At 38.4% G+C, this 22,317-nt stretch overlaps 1 protein-coding gene across 2 annotated transcripts in view; it reads right to left on the minus strand.

Moving 5' to 3' along the window:
- Positions 1-871: 871 nt before the first annotated feature.
- The window catches only part of LOC128651680 (uncharacterized), a 60,764-nt gene continuing 39,318 nt past the window's right edge, over positions 872-22,317 (minus strand). The window contains exons 2-4 of one of the 2 annotated variants that reach the window (XR_008401159.1): positions 2,399-2,776; positions 1,619-1,751; positions 872-1,075 (exon numbers count right to left, since the gene is read on the minus strand). Coding sequence is in view for 1 of the 2 variants with exons in the window: in XM_053704674.1 (XP_053560649.1) it covers positions 952-1,075; positions 1,619-1,751; positions 2,399-2,798 (657 nt within the window). In the remaining variant the exon portion in view is untranslated. Of the gene's footprint in view, positions 1,076-1,618; positions 1,752-2,398; positions 2,809-22,317 lie in introns of those variants that run through there. The other variant, XM_053704674.1, reaches the window with a different exon arrangement.

Genomic DNA, 22,317 nt, shown 5'->3' on the forward strand with positions numbered 1-22,317 from the left:
TTTTTTAGGAGACATGCCTGGGCCTAAATTAATAGTGAAGAGTCAAAATCTCCAGTGCGCAGTATTTGTATACTATGTTAGTTTTCTAGGCCGCAGCTCAGCCCTGATTATCAACAAAGTCCTGTGTAATTAAAGCATATTCTATTCTAATATCATGTGGCCAAACGTAAAGTCTGTACCCTCTCCACTCCTCTCTGTATCAGAAGAAATTTTGTGATGGCGTATGTCTATAAAGAGGTTGGGCTGTTATAATGCTGTTACCGGGGTCATGAGATCTAGTTCTCTCAGTCCATGTGGCAAGATGAGGCTTTTCAGAAAAGTATGTTGCTTAACACAAATATAATAACTTGAGACCCTCCAAACATGAGGACTAAATGTGTTTCATCCTGCTTGTTGAATTGCCCTGTTTAGCCACGTGTGTGACGATTATGCAGGTTATGGCCTAAATCTGTATACTGGCCCTTTATGATAATTTGCGTCTGCATAGCAACTCGGCTATTATCCACCTCACCTCATCCTCCGGCTCTGTTTTCGGCACTCTGGATCCCTATGTGGGGTAAATGTGCTGCTATCTGTGATTTAATATATTTAATAATCACTTTTGTATTTTCTTTCTTTTATATATTATGTTTTAAATGTATACTATAAAGAAATGTCTTTGCGTGAGTTTGATGACAATACATTTCTCTTTTTTTTTTTTTACTCTTTTTGTTTTTTCACTTGACCATAGTGAAATTGATCAAGTTCCTTTTGCAAATTTAGTGAGCCTTATATAAGTGTAAGTCTTATATGCTGTAAAAAAGTATATCTGGTGCAAGGATTGTAAGATAAAGAAGGTTGGTTGAACATCATAGACACAAACCAAATAAAATTATGACAAACATATTTTATTAATATAGAGAACAAGGGTGAGCAGAGTTTTCTGATGGAAATGAAATCTCTACTGTAGCATCAGCGGCTGTCAGATTCTGTTTCACTGCTGCTTGAGAACCCTTCCTCCATTCGGACCATAGAGTCCTTTTGCCTTTCATCTTCAGATGGTTGGGATGGTCCAATTAATTTATAATATCGACCCCTGATGAAGAGAAAATGTCAGTTTGTTAGTACATGGTCACTTATGGGTAACTTGCTAAGATAAAAATGCTTATGTATAGGTTATATTTTGCTCAGGGGCCTACGGTTCTAGTTATGCTGCTAATAATATCAGGAAATACTAGTTTTGTTGAATACTGTTTAGAGCAGTGATGGCTAACATTGGCACCCCAGATGTTTTGAAACTACATTTCCCATGATGCTTAGGTACTCTGCCGTTTAGTTGAGCCTCAAAGGAAATGTTCCCAAAACATCAGGGGTGCTAAGGTTTAGCCATCACTGGTTTAGAGCTTCCAGCTTTAGTAAAACCTGTTCTAGCTAATTTCCTCTTCTCTCTGTATTAACAAGTGCATTGTAGAGTAGTAATACAAATCTTATAAATGTATACTGGATGTTGTTAATGATAAGAAACACTGTAATGCAAATACTCTGATAGCAATTATTGGTATCATTAAGTTGAAGATTTCAAATAATACTTTGAGCTGTTTGTTTTCATTGTTTTTTTTTAGTTAATAAAGAAACTTACTGAAAATGTAATCCGGCCAAACATCCGCTTATCAACAAACAAAGTACAACTCCTCCAGCGATCAGTATGATGGTCATCATTCCACTGGCTTTTAAACGCTGGTAAATACGGATCAGTGAAACTACATCTGGATCTGAAATAAAAATGATAGATAAATTAAACGTTAATTATTATTTTGTTCTTCTGTTGTTATTACTATGAAAAAGCACAGTTATATAAACGGAAGCAACAGTTATATAGATGGAAGATGGCTATTGGCTGCCATAAAATATTACTAAATATAAAGGTGACTTGAACCATAAATAGGAAACTGTACACACAAATGAAAAAACAGCATTTAAATATGTAGTATCTGTCTTGTAAAACAGTAAATTAAAAGCTAATTAGATTTAAACTGAAATTAAAACAGCAGTATCAGTAGTGTACATCCTACTAGCACTTGTATGATAGATACTTCCTGTTAATACCCATTGGATGATAGGCACTTCCTACTAAGGCTCATTGGTCAATAGGAGTGAATGCTTATGGCAATTATCAGTAATTAAGCATTAGAAGGAAGAACTCCTTTGTTACTGCTGTGGTAATTTGACAATAATTTTAAATAGCTTTAGTTAACATTTTTCAGGGGAAAAACACAATTTCAAAACTGTTATTTCATATAGTTTAATGTATTATGATTTCCTATAAATGTAGTGTAAATCTATTCCTATGATTTCCTCAGTTTATTTTAGAAAATTGTTATATTTGTATTTTTTTATCACAAATAAAAGTAGATCTTACCTTCGTTAAAGACTTTGAGACTGATTGCTGGTGAGTTGACATACGGTGCGCCATCAACATTCAGGTACACTTTATACGTGCCCGAATCTTTGGTGCTGGTAGGGTTGATAGCCAGTGAGCAGTTTCCACCAGGGAGAAGTGATACAAATGCCCCAGCTCTTGCATTAGAGGTATCCAGCTGCTCAGATATGTTGTCAAATAATTTTAGAATAGGTCTATAGGTGTCATTCCCCTCAGGAGTAAACACCCACTCAACAATCAGATGTCTCAGCTTCTGAAACGGGTTGTCCGTGTAGAAGGTACAAGGGAGGATTACAGGGGACCCAACATAGACCTCAATCTCAGTCACTGGCAGGATAACAGTTTGTATCTTCAGTGCTAGAAGAAGGAAAAATGCCATTACTCCTTATGTTAAAGCTTATAAATATTTCTCAGAAATATCTTCCCCTTGATAATAAGATTAAGAAATGTATAAGAATAAAATATGTGTTTCTCTTTCTTTCATGTATACAGTGTGTGACATGTGAGTGTGTATCTGTATATGCAATATGTGCGTATCATAATAGCTAATGCATAGTTTCATAAAAATGCCTCAGGGTTTCTACTCTCTAAAACATTTACATTATTCATTTACTCAGACATCAATCCTCCTGTTCATTATTTGTCTATTAAAACGATTGTTTGTATGTATGTGTGTGTATATGTGTGTGTGTGTACGTGTGTGTGGGGTGTGTATATGTGTGTGTATATGTGCGTGTACGTGTGTGTATATGTGTGTGTATGTGTGTGTATATGTGTGTGTGTGTGTACGTGTGTGTGGGGTGTGTATATGTGTGTGTGTGTACGTGTGTGTGGGGTGTGTATATGTGTGTGTATGTGTGTGTATATGTTTGTGTGTGTACGTGTGTGTGGGGTGTGTATATGTGTGTGTGTGTACGTGTGTGTGGGGTGTGTATATGTGTGTGTATATGTGCGTGTACGTGTGTGTATATGTGTGTGTATGTGTGTGTATATGTGTGTGTGGGGTGTGTATATGTGTGTGTATATGTGTGTGTACGTGTGTGTATATGTGTGTGTACGTGTGTGTATATGTGTGTGTATGTGTGTGTATATGTATGTGTGTGTACGTGTGTGTGGGGTGTGTATATGTGTGTGTGTGTACGTGTGTGTGGGGTGTGTACGTGTGTGTATATGTGTGTGTATGTGTGTGTATATGTGTGTGTATGTACACATACATATATACAGCATTTTTTTTTAATTTCTCAATTCTCAATGCTAAACTGTAAATAACAGTTTGAAAAACATACAGCCTTACAAAATCTGTTACAGTGATGTGAAATAGATGTAAATACATTTTCATACACAAAAAACAAAGTGTTACATTTACATACATATACTGTATAATGAACATTAGGTAGAAATACATACAGTTCCCAAATATACAATTAAACTTAAAGTTAAAGCTCAACCTCAAAAGCTCAAAACCCATAAATAGTTTGGTTTTCTGTGTTTTCTTGGCGAAATTGCACACAAACCCATATAGACAGCAAGCTTTCTTATGATATCATGTAAATAAAGATAATTAATAAAAATAAAGCTATGTCTAAAATGTCATAAATTTAAATTTCCTACATTGTTTATAAGTGGCTATGCCCTTTTAGTTACCTGATGTGATGTTCATAAACAGGAGACAGAATAGGATAATCTTCATCATTGCGAACCTGGCGCTAATATTATCCAGAAAAAAATGGAAATAAGGGAGGCGCTCAAAGCTAAAGGTATCAACACTAAAACAAATTTAATAAAACATACTAATGATCACAGAATATAAATACAAAGGGACGTCTCCCCAAAATAAATATAGCTAATATCCTAAAAAGTCTATTGACCGCTAATAGCCTAAAAATATATTGGACGCTAAAACTAATACAGGTTAAAAAACAAACAAGATAATCGGCAGTGTCTATGTTATTATTGTGATTATGGCAGAAATAAATATTATTTTAAATCATAACAAATGACAGAGTTCCGTTGAATTGAAATACCACCAAGCTGCCTTGTTAGAGAAAAGCCGTAGCTGCCAAATTTATTATATAGAGAAATGAATCCGTTGTCCAAAGTTCTCTTACTTTGTAAGATATATGTGTGTCAACACCATAAAGCCGTGTACTTTACCAAGTTGTAGACTTGTCAGTTGCTGGTCTTACTCCCTCGCCCGGTCCTCACCTCGAGCGGGGCTGACTGTAGCTTTGGCGTCTGATGTCACAGAAAAGTGTTCCGGCTGAAGGTAGAGGCCGATTCTTGCGCTCCCCTCTATGCGCTGTACTCCCGGTCCTCTTTGGCAATCCCTGCACTTAGTGCTAGTAGCACGCAGGGGGCTGTAAAGCAGATAGGTATAATGGATATCCAAAACAATGTTCCCCAATACAGATGCTCTGCTCTTTAAGAGAAAATGTCCCAATAATGTAACCCGGGTTATTAGGTGAGACTCCAAATGCGATTCCAAAAATATAGTTAGTTGTTACAATGGAAATAACAACAGCACTGCCAACACATACGACGCGTTTCGCCCACCTATGGGCTTTATCAAGACTATCTTGATAAAGCCCATAGGTGGGCGAAACGCGTCGTATGTGTTGGCAGTGCTGTTGTTATTTCCATTGTAACAACTAACTATATTTTTGGAATCGCATTTGGAGTCTCACCTAATAACCCGGGTTACATTATTGGGACATTTTCTCTTAAAGAGCAGAGCATCTGTATTGGGGAACATTGTTTTGGATATCCATTATACCTATCTGCTTTACAGCCCCCTGCGTGCTACTAGCACTAAGTGCAGGGATTGCCAAAGAGGACCGGGAGTACAGCGCATAGAGGGGAGCGCAAGAATCGGCCTCTACCTTCAGCCGGAACACCTTTCTGTGACGTCAGACGCCAAAGCTACAGTCAGCCCCGCTCGAGGTGAGGACCGGGCGAGGGAGTAAGACCAGCAACTGACAAGTCTACAACTTGGTAAAGTACACGGCTTTATGGTGTTGACACACATATATCTTACAAAGTAAGAGAACTTTGGACAACGGATTCATTTCTCTATATAATAAATTTGGCAGCTACGGCTTTTCTCTAACAAGGCAGCTTGGTGGTATTTCAATTCAACGGAACTCTGTCATTTGTTATGATTTAAAATAATATTTATTTCTGCCATAATCACAATAATAACATAGACACTGCCGATTATCTTGTTTGTTTTTTAACCTGTATTAGTTTTAGCGTCCAATATATTTTTAGGCTATTAGCGGTCAATAGACTTTTTAGGATATTAGCTATATTTATTTTGGGGAGACGTCCCTTTGTATTTATATTCTGTGATCATTAGTATGTTTTATTAAATTTGTTTTAGTGTTGATACCTTTAGCTTTGAGCGCCTCCCTTATTTCCATTTTTTTCTGTTCACTATCATCTAGACAATTGCAGGGATTTTTGTCTTTTAAGGGGGTGTGTGGTTATCAGTTTGGCCCAGCGCACCAATCTACCTATTTTTCGTTTGCTAATATTATCCAGCAGAACAATGTTTAAGTTTGACTCACAAACCACAGAGAGACGTCTTCGTTCAAGAGAAGAAGAGTAAAATGATTGTTTATGAAATGTTACTGTATTTATAACAATGCAATACAATGGGATGTCATCATAAAGTGCAGTGGAATGTCATAGTGTGATGTCATAGTGTGTGTGGAACTTATCTTATGTTTTCATTTCTCATTATCATCTGGATGATGCCCAGTCTGATTTTGCCTGAAAGTCCTGTCTTCTGTGTGTTCTTAAATAAACATATATATTCCATCATATTCAAGTCTGTCTTGATTATTTTCTCCAACCCATGTTTTCTACACTGCTTGTAGTTATCTCATTTGTAATTATTGGACAGGCTTCCCCCTACTATTGTCCACCATTCTGGACATAACTGAGAGTAGGAAGACAGATTGGTATGTGGTCATATTTATATCTTTATATATAAGAATGGTCTGTTCTGTTCCTTTTTTATGGGGAGTGGTCTCACTCATGAGCAATGTCCAGTTATAGGAGCCAAGATATAGACATTTTATTTTTAAATTTTTTTTGTTATTCTTTTTTTTTTATGTTTAGGATGATTATCACCTTCCATCGATGGCACTTGTCATTATGAGCCAAATAATACACTCCATGCACCATATTATTATGATTATTATTGCAATTTAAAGAAAAAAGAAAAGAAAGATCTCAAAATGCCCAAAGCAGATACAATTTAAGGCAATAATATCTTCAAAATTTAGAGTTGCCTCCCTCTAAGTCAGCCTTTCTAAATGCCCTAATCAAAAAGGATGATATTTCTGGAGTTATGCTGAAGTAATCAATGACTCCAGGCCATTATATTTATATGAGATTACTTTAGAGGCATCTACTGGCTGTTCATGCTTATGAAGTAATCAGTAAGGTAATGTTGGTAATCACTCTGAAGCCATCACCCAGATTATTTTAAATTTAGCTGATCACTTTACAAGCCTGATGTTGTCCGATTATGTGCAAATTACTTCTAAAGTAGTTTGATGACCATCAAATGACTCCTGGATGGTCTCTAAAATAATCCTGTTTGTCTTGGGTGGTATCAGGAAGTATGAAGTGTAAAAAAGTTAGACAACTAGAGGGATGTATGAAATGCCCATGGTCAAAATGTCCTCAGTAGCCACATCCCATTGTAAAGGGGCTTTAAGCAGCCAATCAGGATGCTAGTCCCAGGACTTGCAAGGGAGTGTGCACCTGTCAAAACAATGTAATTTTTATTAACTTTATGACACTGGCTAGCCTTATTGTCTGAGGACTAAAGCTGACTAAAGCACATACTGGCTCTTCCAAAAAGGCAAATGTTGGGTGGCGTTTGGCTATTTGCAGTAAAAGGGATGTTCATTTGTTTTAAAAACATTAAAACTTGGCTAGTATGTTATTCTATAGCAAGACAACATAAATGTATTTTAATTACAAGGTGTTTACTGTCTCTTTAAGTAGTGTACACATGACATGAGAACTGTAAGGCAGCAGTGTTTCCACCAATGCATAACTTTGGGGTCAACCACCATCTATTGCTTAAATGAACACTCAATGAAATTTTTTTTTAACAATATTTACACTTTTTGAGTCACCAGCTCCTACTGAGCATGTGCAAACATTTACAGAATCTATGTATATGCATTTGTGAATGGCTGATGGCTGTCATTTGATACAGGGGGAGTGGAAATAGACATAACTTTGAAATCTACTACTCATTTGAAGTTCAGACTAAAGCACCGATATTCAAAACATTGAGAGACCTTCAAGATTTTCAAGAAAATTATCGTGGCTGAGCCGTGCCGGTGAGCGGCGATGTCTCTCCCATAGAAGTCAATGGGAGCGTGACGTCACCACCCACATTGCCAACATCGGCATTTTGCTGTGACCAGCGGGGGAGCCTATTTGAAGAGGGCCTACACGGTGCAGACAGTGCGCTCACTGAATCAAAAAATAGTTTCCATGTAGCCACACTCCAAATATTGCCTGTGGGAAACACTGGTGGAGAGAGTAACAAGCGGATGAAGACGAGGGGCAAAGGGAGCCGAAGGAGAGAAACACGCAAACAGTAATCAACATCTCGAGTAGTACTCTAGATAACAGTGAGTACATGTTGGAAAAAGGACTTTCCTTCTGTCCATATAAAGAATTGGACTTTTTTGAATTAAGCAAAGACTTATTTAAAAATTTTCGAAATATCAAATTACGGATGTTTTTTTTTTTTTGCAGTAATAAAAGTGGTATTAGTAAAGGTTGCCAAACTGAGGTATTTAACCCTAAGATGTTTAATCTGCATTAAAAAGTACTTTTACCCCTAACATACACAATAGTAGTCTGGATACATAAGGGCTAAAACCCCTAAACAGTCATTCTTTACCCATAGAAATAAAAGAGACCACACGAGAACTGGAGGTTAAGACCAACATGGTCGTGTTTATTTATAACATTTAAATATGACTAACATCTCATGTAGTCATCTTCAAACGGTGGCGGCCAATGGAGTCCCTATAACATAGAAACCCCAAACGGGGAGAGGGCGGGGCCAAAAGGTTAGATTTTCAGGGGAGAGCCATTGGTGACTCCGCCCCTGTGGAACGGCTACAGACACCCTAGGGGCCCGAAAGGTCAGCAGGCCCGTGGGGTGTGGCACCCCTAGGTCATGACCCAGGGACATCACCACACCCATTAGCTCGACCCCCAGCCCCCTCTGGACTCTGCACCAACAAACAGGCCCCGTCCTCCCACCCGAAAGGGAAACTATCAGCCCCCAAGAATGGGAACCCCCTCCCAGCCAGATGAGCCATACAACACGCCCAACTGGGAGAGCTAAATAACTAAATGCCAGGGGCTTACTAAGAAAAGTTCAACTAATCAAATCCCCGCCCTGGTACCACAGCTACTCTAGAACAACTAACTTCTAATGCCGCCACCACTGTACCTGCAACAAAATTGATTAAACAAGGGAGGGAGGGAGGGAAAAATTCACCACGACAGCCACCAGGAAAAGAGGAAGAGAAAATGGCCACCGCAGCTTAAATAGGTAAGATTATTCCCCACCCCCAACATTGCAACAATGTTGCACCTGCCAAGCCTAGCAAGCATTGCCTGTAGTGGTCAGGCCCTTAATTTGTTTCAGGCTGACAAGCAGCCTTACACTTTTTCAAAATTAGCTACATCTGATATAAATGCATTACAGACTAAGATGGTTCAGACTAAAACAAGAAGGGGAGACATTGGAACCTTACCAGGGACGAGTTCAGAGCCATAAAAACAATTAAGGATAAAAATATTATCATCAAAAAAGCGGATAAGGACGGTGCAACTGTTGTCCTGTACAGAGAATATTATATTAATGAAATTGGCACACAACTCAGTGATCCCACTACATACTAAAAATTAGACACTAACCCTATCTTTAAAACACAAAAAGAAATTAGAAGAATACTCAATAAAGCTACTGCACAGGGGTGTCATAGATAAAAAAAATGAGTGAGTACCTGTATAGTGAATATCCTAGAACACCTGTATTTTATACGGTCCCTAAAGTACATAAAATCCTACAAAATCCACCAGGGCACCCTATCATGTCTAATGTAGAATCAGCATTCACTAACATAGCCAAATTCTTAGATAGAGTATTAAAACGTTATGTTAAAAGAATAACCTCTTTCATTAAAGACACTGGTGATTTTAGCCAAAAGCTTTCTACATTGTGGTGGCACTTCCAGGGTGTCGTGTGGCACCAACTGCATGAGCTTATATCCTCCTTGCCCAATGTAATGCCTGCCCCCGGTGAGAAATCCTCCTGGGCGGAAAAAGGGTAGAGATCATGCCCAACTACTGGGGGGAGTGATGGGCTGTCTCTCCTCCTGGGAAGGGGATCTGCTGCTGGGGAGAGAGGCCGGCTACCTCCGCTCCCTGAGAAACTGTGCTGCCAATGGGGAAGGAGACCGGCTGTCTCCGCTCCCTGGAAGGGGTGCTACTGTTGGGTAAGGAGACCTGCTGTCTCTGCTCCCTGGAAGGGGTGCTGCTGCTGGGGATGGAGACCGACTGTCTCCACTCCCTGGAAGGGGTGGTGTCACTGAGGAGGGAGACCGGCTGTTTCCTCTCTCTGCAAGGGGTTCTGCCACTGGGGAGAGAGACCAACTGTCTTCTCTTTCAGAAAGGGATTCTGCCGCTGGGGAGAGAGACCGCCTGTCTCCTCTCCCTGCAAGGGGTTCTGCAGCTGGGGAGAGAGATCAACCATCTCCTCTCCCAGGAAGAGTTCTGCCACTGGGGAGATATATCGATATCCGTTTCTTCCTGCAAGGGGTTCTGTGTAAAAGGAGGGAGAACGACTACCTCTCCTCCCAGGGGATGGATCTGCCGCTGGAGAGAGAGACTGACTGTCTCCTCTCCCTGCTCCTGGCTCTGCCACTGGGGAGAGAGACCGACTGTCTCCTCTCCCAGGAAGGTGTTCTGTGTAAGGGGAGGGAAGACAACTACCTCTGCTCCCAGCGGATGGCTCTGCCGCTGGGGAGAGAGACCAACTGTCTCCTCTCCCTACTCCTGGCTCTGCCATTGGGGAGAGAGACCGACTGTCTCTTCTCCCAGGAAGGGGTTCTGGTTACGGGGAGGGAGGACGACTACCTCTGCTCCCAGAGGATGGTTCTGTTGCTGGGGAGAGAAACCAACTGTCTCCTCTCCCTGCTCCTGATTCTGCCGCTGGGGAGGGAGACCGACTGTCTCCTCTCCCTGGAAGGGGTTATGTGGGTGGGGAGAGAGGTCGGCGACCTCCGCTCCCTGGTTTCCTGGAGCTGTTGCAGGTGTTGGGCAGAAGCCGATGGCTTTCTGCCCTGTTGCCAGCTCTTCTGCTGGAGTGGCTCCCTGGTCCAAGACCATAAGCTTGGAGCCAGACTGCTGATAGGGATCCAGCAGCCCTGGGTCCCTGTTTCTTTGTTGCCACTCCTCCACGGTCGAGCTTCATGAATCCCAGAGGGCTGCACCCCAGATGCAATATACCTTTAAATCTTGCAAACCTTTTGGAGAACTCTCAACCCATTACCTGATTCACAGGTATTTATTGCCGCCTCCCTCTTACTAGCATTGCCTGATTATTGAAGATTGTTTATCTCTCTAAGTATTGCTCTGTGTTTTTGGGTTAAACTAACTTTTATTAGTAGGACCTATTTTCAGCTCTAACTTCTTCACATTGTGAATTATACTCGCTACCAGAGACTTAAATACCATCAGGATTGCATTTGCAAACTTTCTGTGTCTTTCTGATCATCACTGCTCACCTGCAGACTCATCGCATAACAGCTCATCAAGACAAGGGGCGGACTGAGACCAACCAGGGCCCCCGAGCAAAAGTGTGGCAGGGCCCCCCACCATCCTACCTCATCTGCCCCTCCCCCACCCTAATGCCCCTCCCACCTATTGTGCTCCTCCCATCTCATATGCCTCCACCATAATGCCCCTCCCACCTCCTTTGCTCCTCCCATCTCATATGCCCATCCCCTACCATGTTTTTAATTGCAATATAAAGAGACATTTTGTTACCTTAAATATTTTATGAATTAACAAGTGCTGCATTGTGCTAAAAAAAGTAATATTTTTTTTTAATCATACACAGAATTATAAAGTACAATGTGAGTCATACAAAGAATTGTAAACAAAGTGCTTTGTGAATCATACACACAATTAAAAACAAAGTGCAATGCAAGTCACAAACAAAGTAACAACACTGCTAGTCAAACAGAATTATAACTTATAAAAACAAATAGCACACAACATTTTTAATAGAATATTGTAAATAGAAAAATCAAGTTCAAATGTATAAATAAATATAACAGGTGGCATTTACTTAATTAAGTGTACTTTTAACTTAAGCTAAAATTGCTGAAATGTAAAGACTAATATGTAAAACTTTTCCAATTATGTTATTTTACGGTTGAACCCCAAAAACAAAAAACACAACGTGTCTGAAATTTAAAAGATAAGCAAAGAGCGAAGCTCAGCAGACGTTTTTCCAAAGCGACCTATGATTTTCTCTTTGTCATACTTTACTCTCAGTGCAATATCTTTTTCGATTGCTATCAGCATCAGTGTTTCTAAATTTTGCTGAGTGAGTGATGATCTAAGTCTGGACTTTAAATTTTTTAACTTTGAGAAGCATCTTTCACAGGTGCATTGTGTAGTGCTCAGAGTAATCAAATACTTGTATGCCAAGTAAAGATTCTCATAAGCTGATGAATACAGTCTGTACTGAAAGATCAATTTAAATGCACAAGATGTACAATTTTTGCAAGTAAGCTTCTTGAGAGATGCCTTACAGGTTGTTGATGACTCAATGTCAGGGGTGTCCAACTCTTCTTCTAGGTCTGACTCTGAATAACTCCCTTCATCACTGTCATCTAACAGTCCTCTTCTGATGTTTTTGTAGCTAGATGCAAATGATTTTAATTCTTTGTGAAGAGCAAGGCAGTCTATTTCAGGAACTGCAGCAGAAATCAAGTTCAGTTGTATTTTATCAGGGGTAGCCAGTATTTCCTCAAATCGATTTGGGTCAAAGCATGCAATCTGTTTGTAAAGTTTGCCATGGCTAGCAAACCTGGTCTTCATGCTATCCAAAACCATATCAAGGATAACATTATGGCATGACACTTCAAATTTTTTCTTCAAATTAGGGAGTTCTGCACATCTTGTCAATCTAAGTTCTGAAAATTATTTTTGGATTAAAATGTTCTCGCAAGCAAGTTTTTCATTTATCTGATCAACAATTGTGGTTGTTGAATTGAAAACTAGACTTGTGCATGGCCAAAAAATTAGTTTCGGTTCGGATCGATTCGGATGTTTTCGAATTTCGGTTCGGATCGATTTGAATTCGGAAAAATTCGAATGAATTCATTTCGGATTTGTTTCGGATTCATTCGGATTCGAATAAATTCGGCTGGATTCGGTTTGGAAATTTGGAATTTCGGTATGTGTTATGTGGGATGTGCTGTGTATTAGACTAGTATTATGTACATTATATTACGTGTAACCCATAGCAGAGTGATATAACCTAATATACTGTACAATACTAGTGTAATCCATGGCCATCTGAATGTAACGAATAAATCCGAACTAATTCGGATTTATTCGGTAGATTCGGTACTATTGTAATTCGGAAATCCGAATTGATCCAAATGTCCGAATTTAAGAAATTTGTCCGAATTTCGATTCGTTCCGAATTGAAACGCACATGTCTATTGAAAACATCTGAAAAGCCTCTTGAAATTTTTTGCAAGCGAGTTGTAGCATCATCAACCATTCGCCATGCTTGCATAAGATCAAGGTTTGGTGATTGCAAATAATCCGAAAGAGGTGTTGTAATTGAAAATATTCTAAGAAAAGTAAAAGCGGTAAGGATGGTTTCAAATTTACAGAGATTTTGATTCAACGTCAGTGCTTCATCTCAAACTGAGTATCGAAAATCTGATGACTCACTTACTTCCTGAAGGATAAGTATCAGGTCTGAATACAATTCGTTTGATTGGTCTTCATAGCTTCCAAAAAGCTTACGAAGTACTCTGGCTCGACTTGAACATCTGGTATTACCAATTTTCTCAAGTCTTTTAAGTTTTGCAGTTCCTGTCTTTGTTGTCATTTGGTTATCCCATATTTTAATTATTTTATAGGACTCCCCAAAAAATGTGGATAGGCTACTGAGAAGTACAAACAGACTTATAGCTGGAACACACACATCGCTTACATCTCCTATGACCAGGTTGAGAACATGAGTATAACACCATGTGTGAATATGACTAGGACAAACCTCCTTCATCCGAGCTTGCAGTCCAGTATAGATCCCACTCATGTTAGCAGCTCCATCAAATGTATCTCCAACACACTGTTCAAGACAAAGCCCAATGTTAGACAATGATTCACGTAGCAAGTCATGCAAGCCACACACTAATCATGAGCAGACACATCTTGTGTGGAGTCCATTTGGATTGAAAACATGCCAGCATTGTTAATTCATTTCCCTATTTCTTCTTTTATCATGTCTCCAATAATGGTGAATATCTTAATTAATGTTGTTTTACTAAGGAATGTGACAAATTTTCCTCTTCCTTTTTGTGACCCTTTTTTACGTTTTTTTTGCTATATCTTTGACCTTTTTCAAGTGCTCATTCAGAATTTGGTTGTATCCTGCAAGAAGTTTCAATGCTTCCAAAAAATTGCCCCGATTTTCTAAATGATCATCCTCAAAGACATCATGTATGCTTCACTGGCAAGCTTGTGGCATTGAGAGTTTTCATTTTCTATGAGCCTTGATGTAATATGCCTCCATTCCCTGCAACCCTTTATCCACTGAGTATTACGGTACTTTTCAGAGAAAAACATCAAACAGATGGAACAGAATCTTATTTTTTTTCATTTAAGGTTACCCATTTTCTGCTTATATCCTCTCCTTGTATACTTTTCCTGTAGTAAACTACATGGCTATTAAAAGGGATGTTGTGCTTTGGCTTGTTTGGATGAAATTCACAGAACATTTCAGATGAGACCCCAGCATTATTCAGTTCATGGGAATGAATAAAAAAGTCCTCTGTGGATGGTGATTTTGCTTGTGATAGTGCCCTCTCCTCCTGTGGCATTTGTATTTGAGGTGGTTCCATATCTTCTTCTGTTTTCTAAAGCTTCAATGTTTGAGGGCACTTCTGGGCTTTGAACCGTTACTCCAGAAGCAGAAGCCAAATCCTCTTCTGGAATTTGAACCGTTACTCCAGAAGCAGAAGCCACATCCTCTTCTGGAATTTGAACCGTTACTCCAGAAGCAGAAGCCAAATCCTCTTCTGGAATTTGAACCGTTACTCCAGAAGCAGAAGCCACATCCTCTTCTGGAATTTGAACCGTTACTCCAGAAGCAGAAGCCAAATCCTCTTCTGGAATTTGAACCGTTACTCCAGAAGCAGAAGCCACATCCTCTTCTGGAATTTGAACCGTTACTCCAGAAGCAGAAGCCACATCCTCTTCTGGAATTTGAACCGTTACTCCAGAAGCAGAAGCCACATCCTCTTCTGGAATTTGAACTGTTACTCCAGAAGCAGAAGCCACATCCTCTTCTGGAATTTGAACTGTTACTCCAGAAGCAGAAGCCACATCCTCTTCTGGAATTTGAACCGTTACTCCAGAAGCAGAAGCCACATCCTCTTCTGGAATTTGAACTGTTACTCCAGAAGCAGAAGCCACATCCTCTTCTGGAATTTGAACCGTTACTCCAGAAGCAGAAGCCAATCCTCTTCTGGAATTTGAACCGTTACTCCAGAAGCAGAAGCCACATCCTCTTCAAGAATTTGAACAGCTTCAGCTTGCAATGGTTCAGTTTTCTTTTGAAAAAAAGTGTCAGTTTTGCTTGTAGAAGTTTCAAGTTTTCTCTGTTCTTCTCTTTTTTCTTTTCTTAGCACCACTTTTATGCTTGTAAGAAGACATTGTAGAATCTGGATCTAAAACAGAGTTCTGAATATGAAAATGAATGCTTTTTATAGAAGAAATCCGGATATGCAGCTGCTACAGTAATCTTTTATAGATTCCATGCATTAGCAATAAAGGAGCAGAGAGGAAAGCCTACAAGAAACAAGCCATTACTAAAGCAGGACAGTAGGTGCATCATGCAGCATCAAGTGAGCATAAACACATGCAAAACAAGCCATTACTAAAGCAGGACAGTAGGTGCATCATGCAGCATCAAGTGAATATAAACAATTACAAAACAATTACATAAGCTGTCTGTTTTTCCACAATACAGGTGTAGCTTCTGCAGTACAGTGAACGCCTTGTAATAGAAGACTTTGTTGTCTTGCTGTAGTATAATCTATTAAGAAAAGAGTCTAAATATTTTTAAAAACAAGCAAAAAAAGTGTTTCCTGCATTTGTTTTTCAATAGCCAATGCCCAACCACCATTTGACTTGGAGGAGTGAATCCTGTGTTTAGTCTGCAGACAACAAGGCGAGCCACAGTCATATTGTTTGTTAAAAAAAATGCATTTTTTGCAGTTCTTAAAGCTAATAAGGGAAATATATGTAGCATGGTTAGCCTTGAGTAGCCTGCCGGCTTCTTTTTTTTTAAGTTTGAGAATTAGAAAAGCCCCAATTTTCAGAGCTAAGTTACAGCAAAAGGTGGTAAAGAAAAAAAAAAACTAAAGTACACTGCAAAGTTAGAAAACAATTGTACAGTACAATGTCCCTTTACTTATACAGACAAAAAAGAAAGATAGGCAGCCAAGAATCAAACACCTAATAGTCATGCTACATGCAAGTGCATATTTATATATTATCCTGTGACGAGGCTGTGATTAAAAGAAAGATAGGCAGCTAAGAATCAAACACCTAATAGTCATGCTACATGCAAGTGCATATTTATATATTATCCTGTGAGGCTGTGAATGTAAATAATTTCATCACACAACTTCAACGCAGTTGTTTGAGAGGTTAACATTGATGGCATGGAACTATTGCATGCAGTGGGGGGCTGTGATTCAACTACTTCAACACACAACTGCTAGACACAGAATTGTTCTAAATGGTAAAGCAAACATGGTAATATGGTATGCATGGTGCATGGCAATTATATATAACATAGATCACACTCTTCAGCTGTGTAAAAGGCAATAAATAGCTAGCCAAGGTGGAATAGGTAATTCTCTTTCTTCCTAGCTTATATACATATACACACAAGGTTGTCAGATGTTTAGTATTCTACTGAACAGTTTACTATATTCTGTGTGTTAGATAAATATAATCTGTCTCCCATATCTATATGCACTACAGTATACCTAGAAATACACTACAATATGCCTACATACTCTACAATATTTCCTTTAAATAAGAGATACATGATCCTTCCTATAAGTATACATCTAGCAGATAAAACTGACACCAGGGCAGGTTTAGAGAAATCCGTTTTAAAGGGAGAATAAAGTCAAAATTAAACTTTAATTATTCAGATAGAACATACCATTTTAAACACCATTACAATTTATTTCTATTATCTAATTTGCTTAATTCACTTGCTATCATTTGTTGAAAAGCATTACCTAAGTAGGTTCAGGAGCAACAATGGACTACTGGGATTTAGCTGATGATTGTCCGATTCACATAAATGCCTCTTTTCATTGGCTCACCCAATATGTTCAGCTAATCACAGTTGAACATTGCTGTTTCTTGACAAGGACACAAAAAAATGAAACGTTTGATCATATAAGTAATTTGCAAATATATTTAAAATTGTATGTTATATCTGAATGTCCTAATGAAAGGAAAAAATAATGTTTTCATGTCAATTTAAATAAACAATAAAAAAACAAGCATACATCATATATAATTTAAGGTTGTTATTGTCCTCAAGCATTCTTACATGTTTGGACTTCTGTTGAATATGAATTTGCAATTTAGGTGTTCAATCAAGAGGGGTAAATTAGGAGATACAATTTTAAAGGTTTTCCTTTACATGCTCTGTCCCTTTTAGTTAACACTTCAGGCAGGCATAATGAGAATTCTCGTTCTCGCCTGCTATCAAAATCTTCTTTTCTCTATTACATACAGTTTGACAAAAATATGCTGCTATAGGTGCCAATAATAATGTTCTGGTTTGCAGTTCAGTGACTCCATGTAATAAGGACCATTGATGCTTGCGCCTATTTATCATAGTTATAAAAAGCAGGTGCATTGACTTTGTGTTTGAATTAAATACAGCAAAGTCAAACACAATTAACTGTGTTTGGAATGTAAATTTATAATTGCAAAGATGGAAGAAACACTACTATCATAGCAATAACAACAATCTATTGGATTCATTTTGGGGGGTTAGGTGACTCAAACAAAAGTCTGATCCTGTCCAATCATAGAAATATATCAGAAGATTCATCATTTAAAAGAGTAAGGACCACCATTCAAATACATTTCATGTTCTTATAGATGTCATGTCATAGTTTTAATTATCATCTGTCAGCAGGCTATATTTTTTGCTATGTTAGATGCTGGTTTTAATCATACTGAGTATTGTGTGCAGCGCTGCAGGCCATGTCTCCAGAAGGATATAATAAATTGGAATTTGTTCAAAGGAGGGCTTCTAAAATGGTACATTGTTTAAAAATAAAACTTACAAAGATGAACTTAATGACTTAGAGGAGAGAAGGGGGAAGAGGTTATATGATTGAAACATTGATGTATATTAACAAACTTAAAGGGACAGTCTAAACCAGAATTGCTATTGTTTAAAAAGATAGATAATGCCTTTACTACCCATTCCAATGGCATTTTCAAGTTTATTTTTGTATATTAAATAGCTGATTTTCGGTTAGATTACGAGTTTTTGTCGGTAAGGCTGTGCGGTGCTAATGAGCTGTTTTCAGTCACCGCTCACCTATTGACAACGCTGGTATTACGGGTTTTTACAAACCCGGCATTAGCCGCAGATAAGTGAGCATAGAGCAAAATTTAGCTCCACATCTCACTGTAATACCAGCACTGCTTACGGTATCGGTGAGCTGGCTAAACGTGCTCATGTACGATTTCCCCATAGGAATCAATGGGGCAGACCCGGCTGAAAAAAAACCTAACACCTACAAAAAAGCAGCGTTCAGCTCCTAATGCAGCCCCATTGATTCCTATGGGAAAATACTTTTATGTCTACACCTAACACCCTAACATGAACCCCGAGTCTAAACACCCCTAATCTTACACTTATTAATCCTTAATCTGCCGCCCCTGACATCGCCGACACCTACATTATATTATTAACCCCTAATCTGCTGCTCCGGACACCGCCGCCACCTACATTATACTTATGAACCCCTAACCTGCTGCCCCCAACATCGCTGACACCTACATTATATTTATTAACCCCTACTCTGCCGCCCCCAATGGTGCCACCACCTACCTACATTTATTAATCCCTAATCTGCCGCTACCCCCAATGTCGCCGCCACAATAATAAATATATTAATAATAATTTAAAATAATCTAAATAAAATAACTTTAATTAACTAAATTATTCCTATTTAAAACTAAATACTTACCTATAAAATAAACCCTAAACTAGCTACAATATAACTAATAGTTACATTGTATCTAGCTTAGGGTTTATTTTTATTTTACAGGCAACTTTGTATTTATTTTAACTAGGTAGAATAGTTATTAAATAGTTATTAACTATCTAATAACTTCCTAGTTAAAATAAGTACAAATATACCTGTAAAATAAAACCTAACCTAAGTTACAATTACACCTAACACTACACTATAATTAAATAAATTACCTACATTAAATTAAATTAATTACAATAAAATAAAATAAACTAAAGTTCAAAAAACCCACTAAATTACAGAAAAAAAAATAATTACAAGTTTTTTAAACTAATTACACCTAATCTAATCCCCCTAATAAAATAAAAAGCCACCCAAAATAATAAAAAGCCCAACCCTATACTAAATTACAAATAGTCCTTAAAAGTGCCTTTTGTGGGGCATTGCTCCAAAGTAATCAGCTCTTTTACCTGTAAAAAAAAATACAATACCCCCCCAACATTAAAACCCACCACCCACACACCCAACCCTACTCTAAAACCCACCCAATCCCCCTTAATAAAACCTAACACTAACCCCTTGAAGATCACCCTACCTTGAGACGTCTTCACCCAACCGGGCAGAAGTGGTCCTCCAGACGGGCAGAAGTCTTCATCCTATCCGGGAAGAAGAGGTCCTCCAGATGGGCAGAAGTCTTCATCCAGATGGCATCTTCTATCTTCATCCATCCAGAGCGGAGCGGGTCCATCTTCAAGACATCCGACGCGGAGCATCCTCTTCCTTCCGACGACTAACACTAAATGACGGTAACTTTAAGTGATGTCATCCAAGATGGAGTCCCTTCAATTCCGATTGGCTGATAGAATTCTATCAGCCAATCGGAATTAAGGTAGAAAAAATCCTATTGGCTGATCCAATCAGCCAATAGGATTGAGTTTGCATTCTATTGGCTGTTCCAATCAGCCAATAGAATGCGAGCTCAATTCTATTGTCTGATTGGATCAGCCAATAGGATTGAACTCCAATCCTATTGGCTGATTGCATCAGCCAATAGGATTTTTTCTACCTTAATTCCGATTGACTGATAGAATTCTATCAGCCAATCGGAATTGAAGGGACGCCATCTTGGATCACGTCACTTAAAGGTACCGTCATTTAGTGTTAGTCGTCAGAAGGAAGAGGATGCTCCGCGTTGGATGTCTTGAAGATGGACCCGCTCCGCTCCGGATGGATGAAGATAAGATGCCGCATGGATGAAGACTTCTGGCCATCTGGAGGACCTCTTCTTCCTGGATAGGAAGTAGACTTCTGCCCGTCTGGAGGACCACTTCTGCCCGGTTGGGTGAAGACGTCTCAAGGTAGGGTGATCTTCAAGGGGTTAGTGTTAGGTTTTATTAAGGGGGGATTGGGTGGGTTTTAGAGTAGGGTTGGGTGTGTGGGTGGTGGGTTTTAATGTTGGGTGGGGGTATTGTATTTTTTTTTACAGGTAAAAGATCTGATTACTTTGGGGCAATGCCCCGCAAAAGGCCCTTGTAATTTAGTATAGGGTAGGGCTTTTTATTATTTTGGGGGCTTTTTTATTTTATTAGGGGGATTAGATTAGGTGTAATTAGTTTAAAAAACTAATTATTTTATTTTTTTCTGTAATTTAGTGGGGAGTTTTTGTACTTTAGTTTATTTTATTTAATTGTAATTAATTTAATTTAATGTAGGTAATTTATTTAATTATAGTGTAGTGTTAGGTGTAATTGCAACTTAGGTTAGGTTTTATTTTACAGGTATATTTGTATTTATTTTAACTAGGAAGTTATTAAATAGTTAATAACTATTTAGTAACTATTCTACCTATATAAAATAAATACAAAGTTGCCTGTAAAATAAAAATAAACCCTGAGATAGCTACAATGTAACTATTAGTTATATTGTAGCTAGCTTAGGGTTTATTTTATAGGTAAGTATTTAGTTTTAAATAGGAATTATTTAGGTAATTGTATTAATTTTATATAGATTTATTTAAATTATATTTAAGTTAGGGGGGGTTAGGGTTAGCCTTAGATTTAGGGGTTAATACATTTAATATAGTGGCGGCAACGTTGGGGGTGGCAGATTAGGGGTTAATAAATGTAGGTAGGTGTTGGCGATGTTAGGGATGGCAGATTAGGGGTTAATAATATTTAACTAGTGCTTGCGAGGCAGGAGTGCGGCGGTTTAGGGGTTAATACATTTATTAAAGTGGCGGCGATGTCCGGTTCGGCAGATTAGGTGTTAAAAAATGTATTATAGTGTTTGCGATGTGGGGGGGGGGCTCGGTTTAGGGGTTAATAGGTAGTTTATGGGTGTTAGTGTACTTTTTAGCACTTTAGTTAAGAGTTTTATACTACGGCGTTAGCCCATAAAACTCTTAACTACTGACTTTCAAATGCAGTAGGAGTCTTGACAGGAGAGGGTGTACTGCTCACTTTTATGAAGACTCGTAATACCGGCGTTAGGAAAATCCCATTGAAAAGATAGGATATGCAATTGACGTAAGTGGATTTGCGGTATCTTCGAGTCACGCAAAAAAGTGAGCGGTACACCTGTACCTGCCAGACTCGTAATACCAGCGGGCGTAAAAAGCAGCATTGGGACCTCTCAACGCTGCTTTTTAACCCTAATGCAAGACTCTTAATCTAGGCGTTAGTGTTTTGAATCCAAACCTATTAACTTTGAGTGCACATACATCATCTTCTTTATCTTATATCTATCTGTAAGCCAAAGCACAATATTTGGAAAGGAAAATTAACATTTTATTATTATCTTATTTCTTGTATACCCCACTGGGAGTGTAATTTTTCTGCCGGCATAAAAACCTAGCCCTATGGCCAGAAACTTTCAGTATAGGTGGGGATATCACAGGCTAAATCAGCTATTTTAAATGTCAGTATAAGCATAAAGGAGCTACTTGTAAACAATTTCATACACTCCAGCAAATAAAGTGGATCAATGGGAATAACAATTTTGTTTAAACTATCCCTTTAAATAGAATGTGTTATTCTTTTTTTTTTTTCTTTTTTTTTTTTTTCAAAAGAGCTTTATTAATGAAATTTGCAACTTAACAATGATCATATACATACATACATAAATATCAACACAAAATCATCTGATTGCTGCGAAAGTCTATGTATACAACACTTCAAGGCTCTCAATTTTTTGATAAGGCTATATTATAAGTTTTTACCGTGTGATCAAGGTCGCAACTTCTCCACCTACAAGGGTGGGGTGAATTAACAATGAAAGCCATGGTGAGCG

This window comes from Bombina bombina, chromosome 3, assembly GCF_027579735.1.
Source record: "Bombina bombina isolate aBomBom1 chromosome 3, aBomBom1.pri, whole genome shotgun sequence".
Taxonomy (NCBI): Eukaryota; Metazoa; Chordata; class Amphibia; order Anura; family Bombinatoridae; genus Bombina; species Bombina bombina.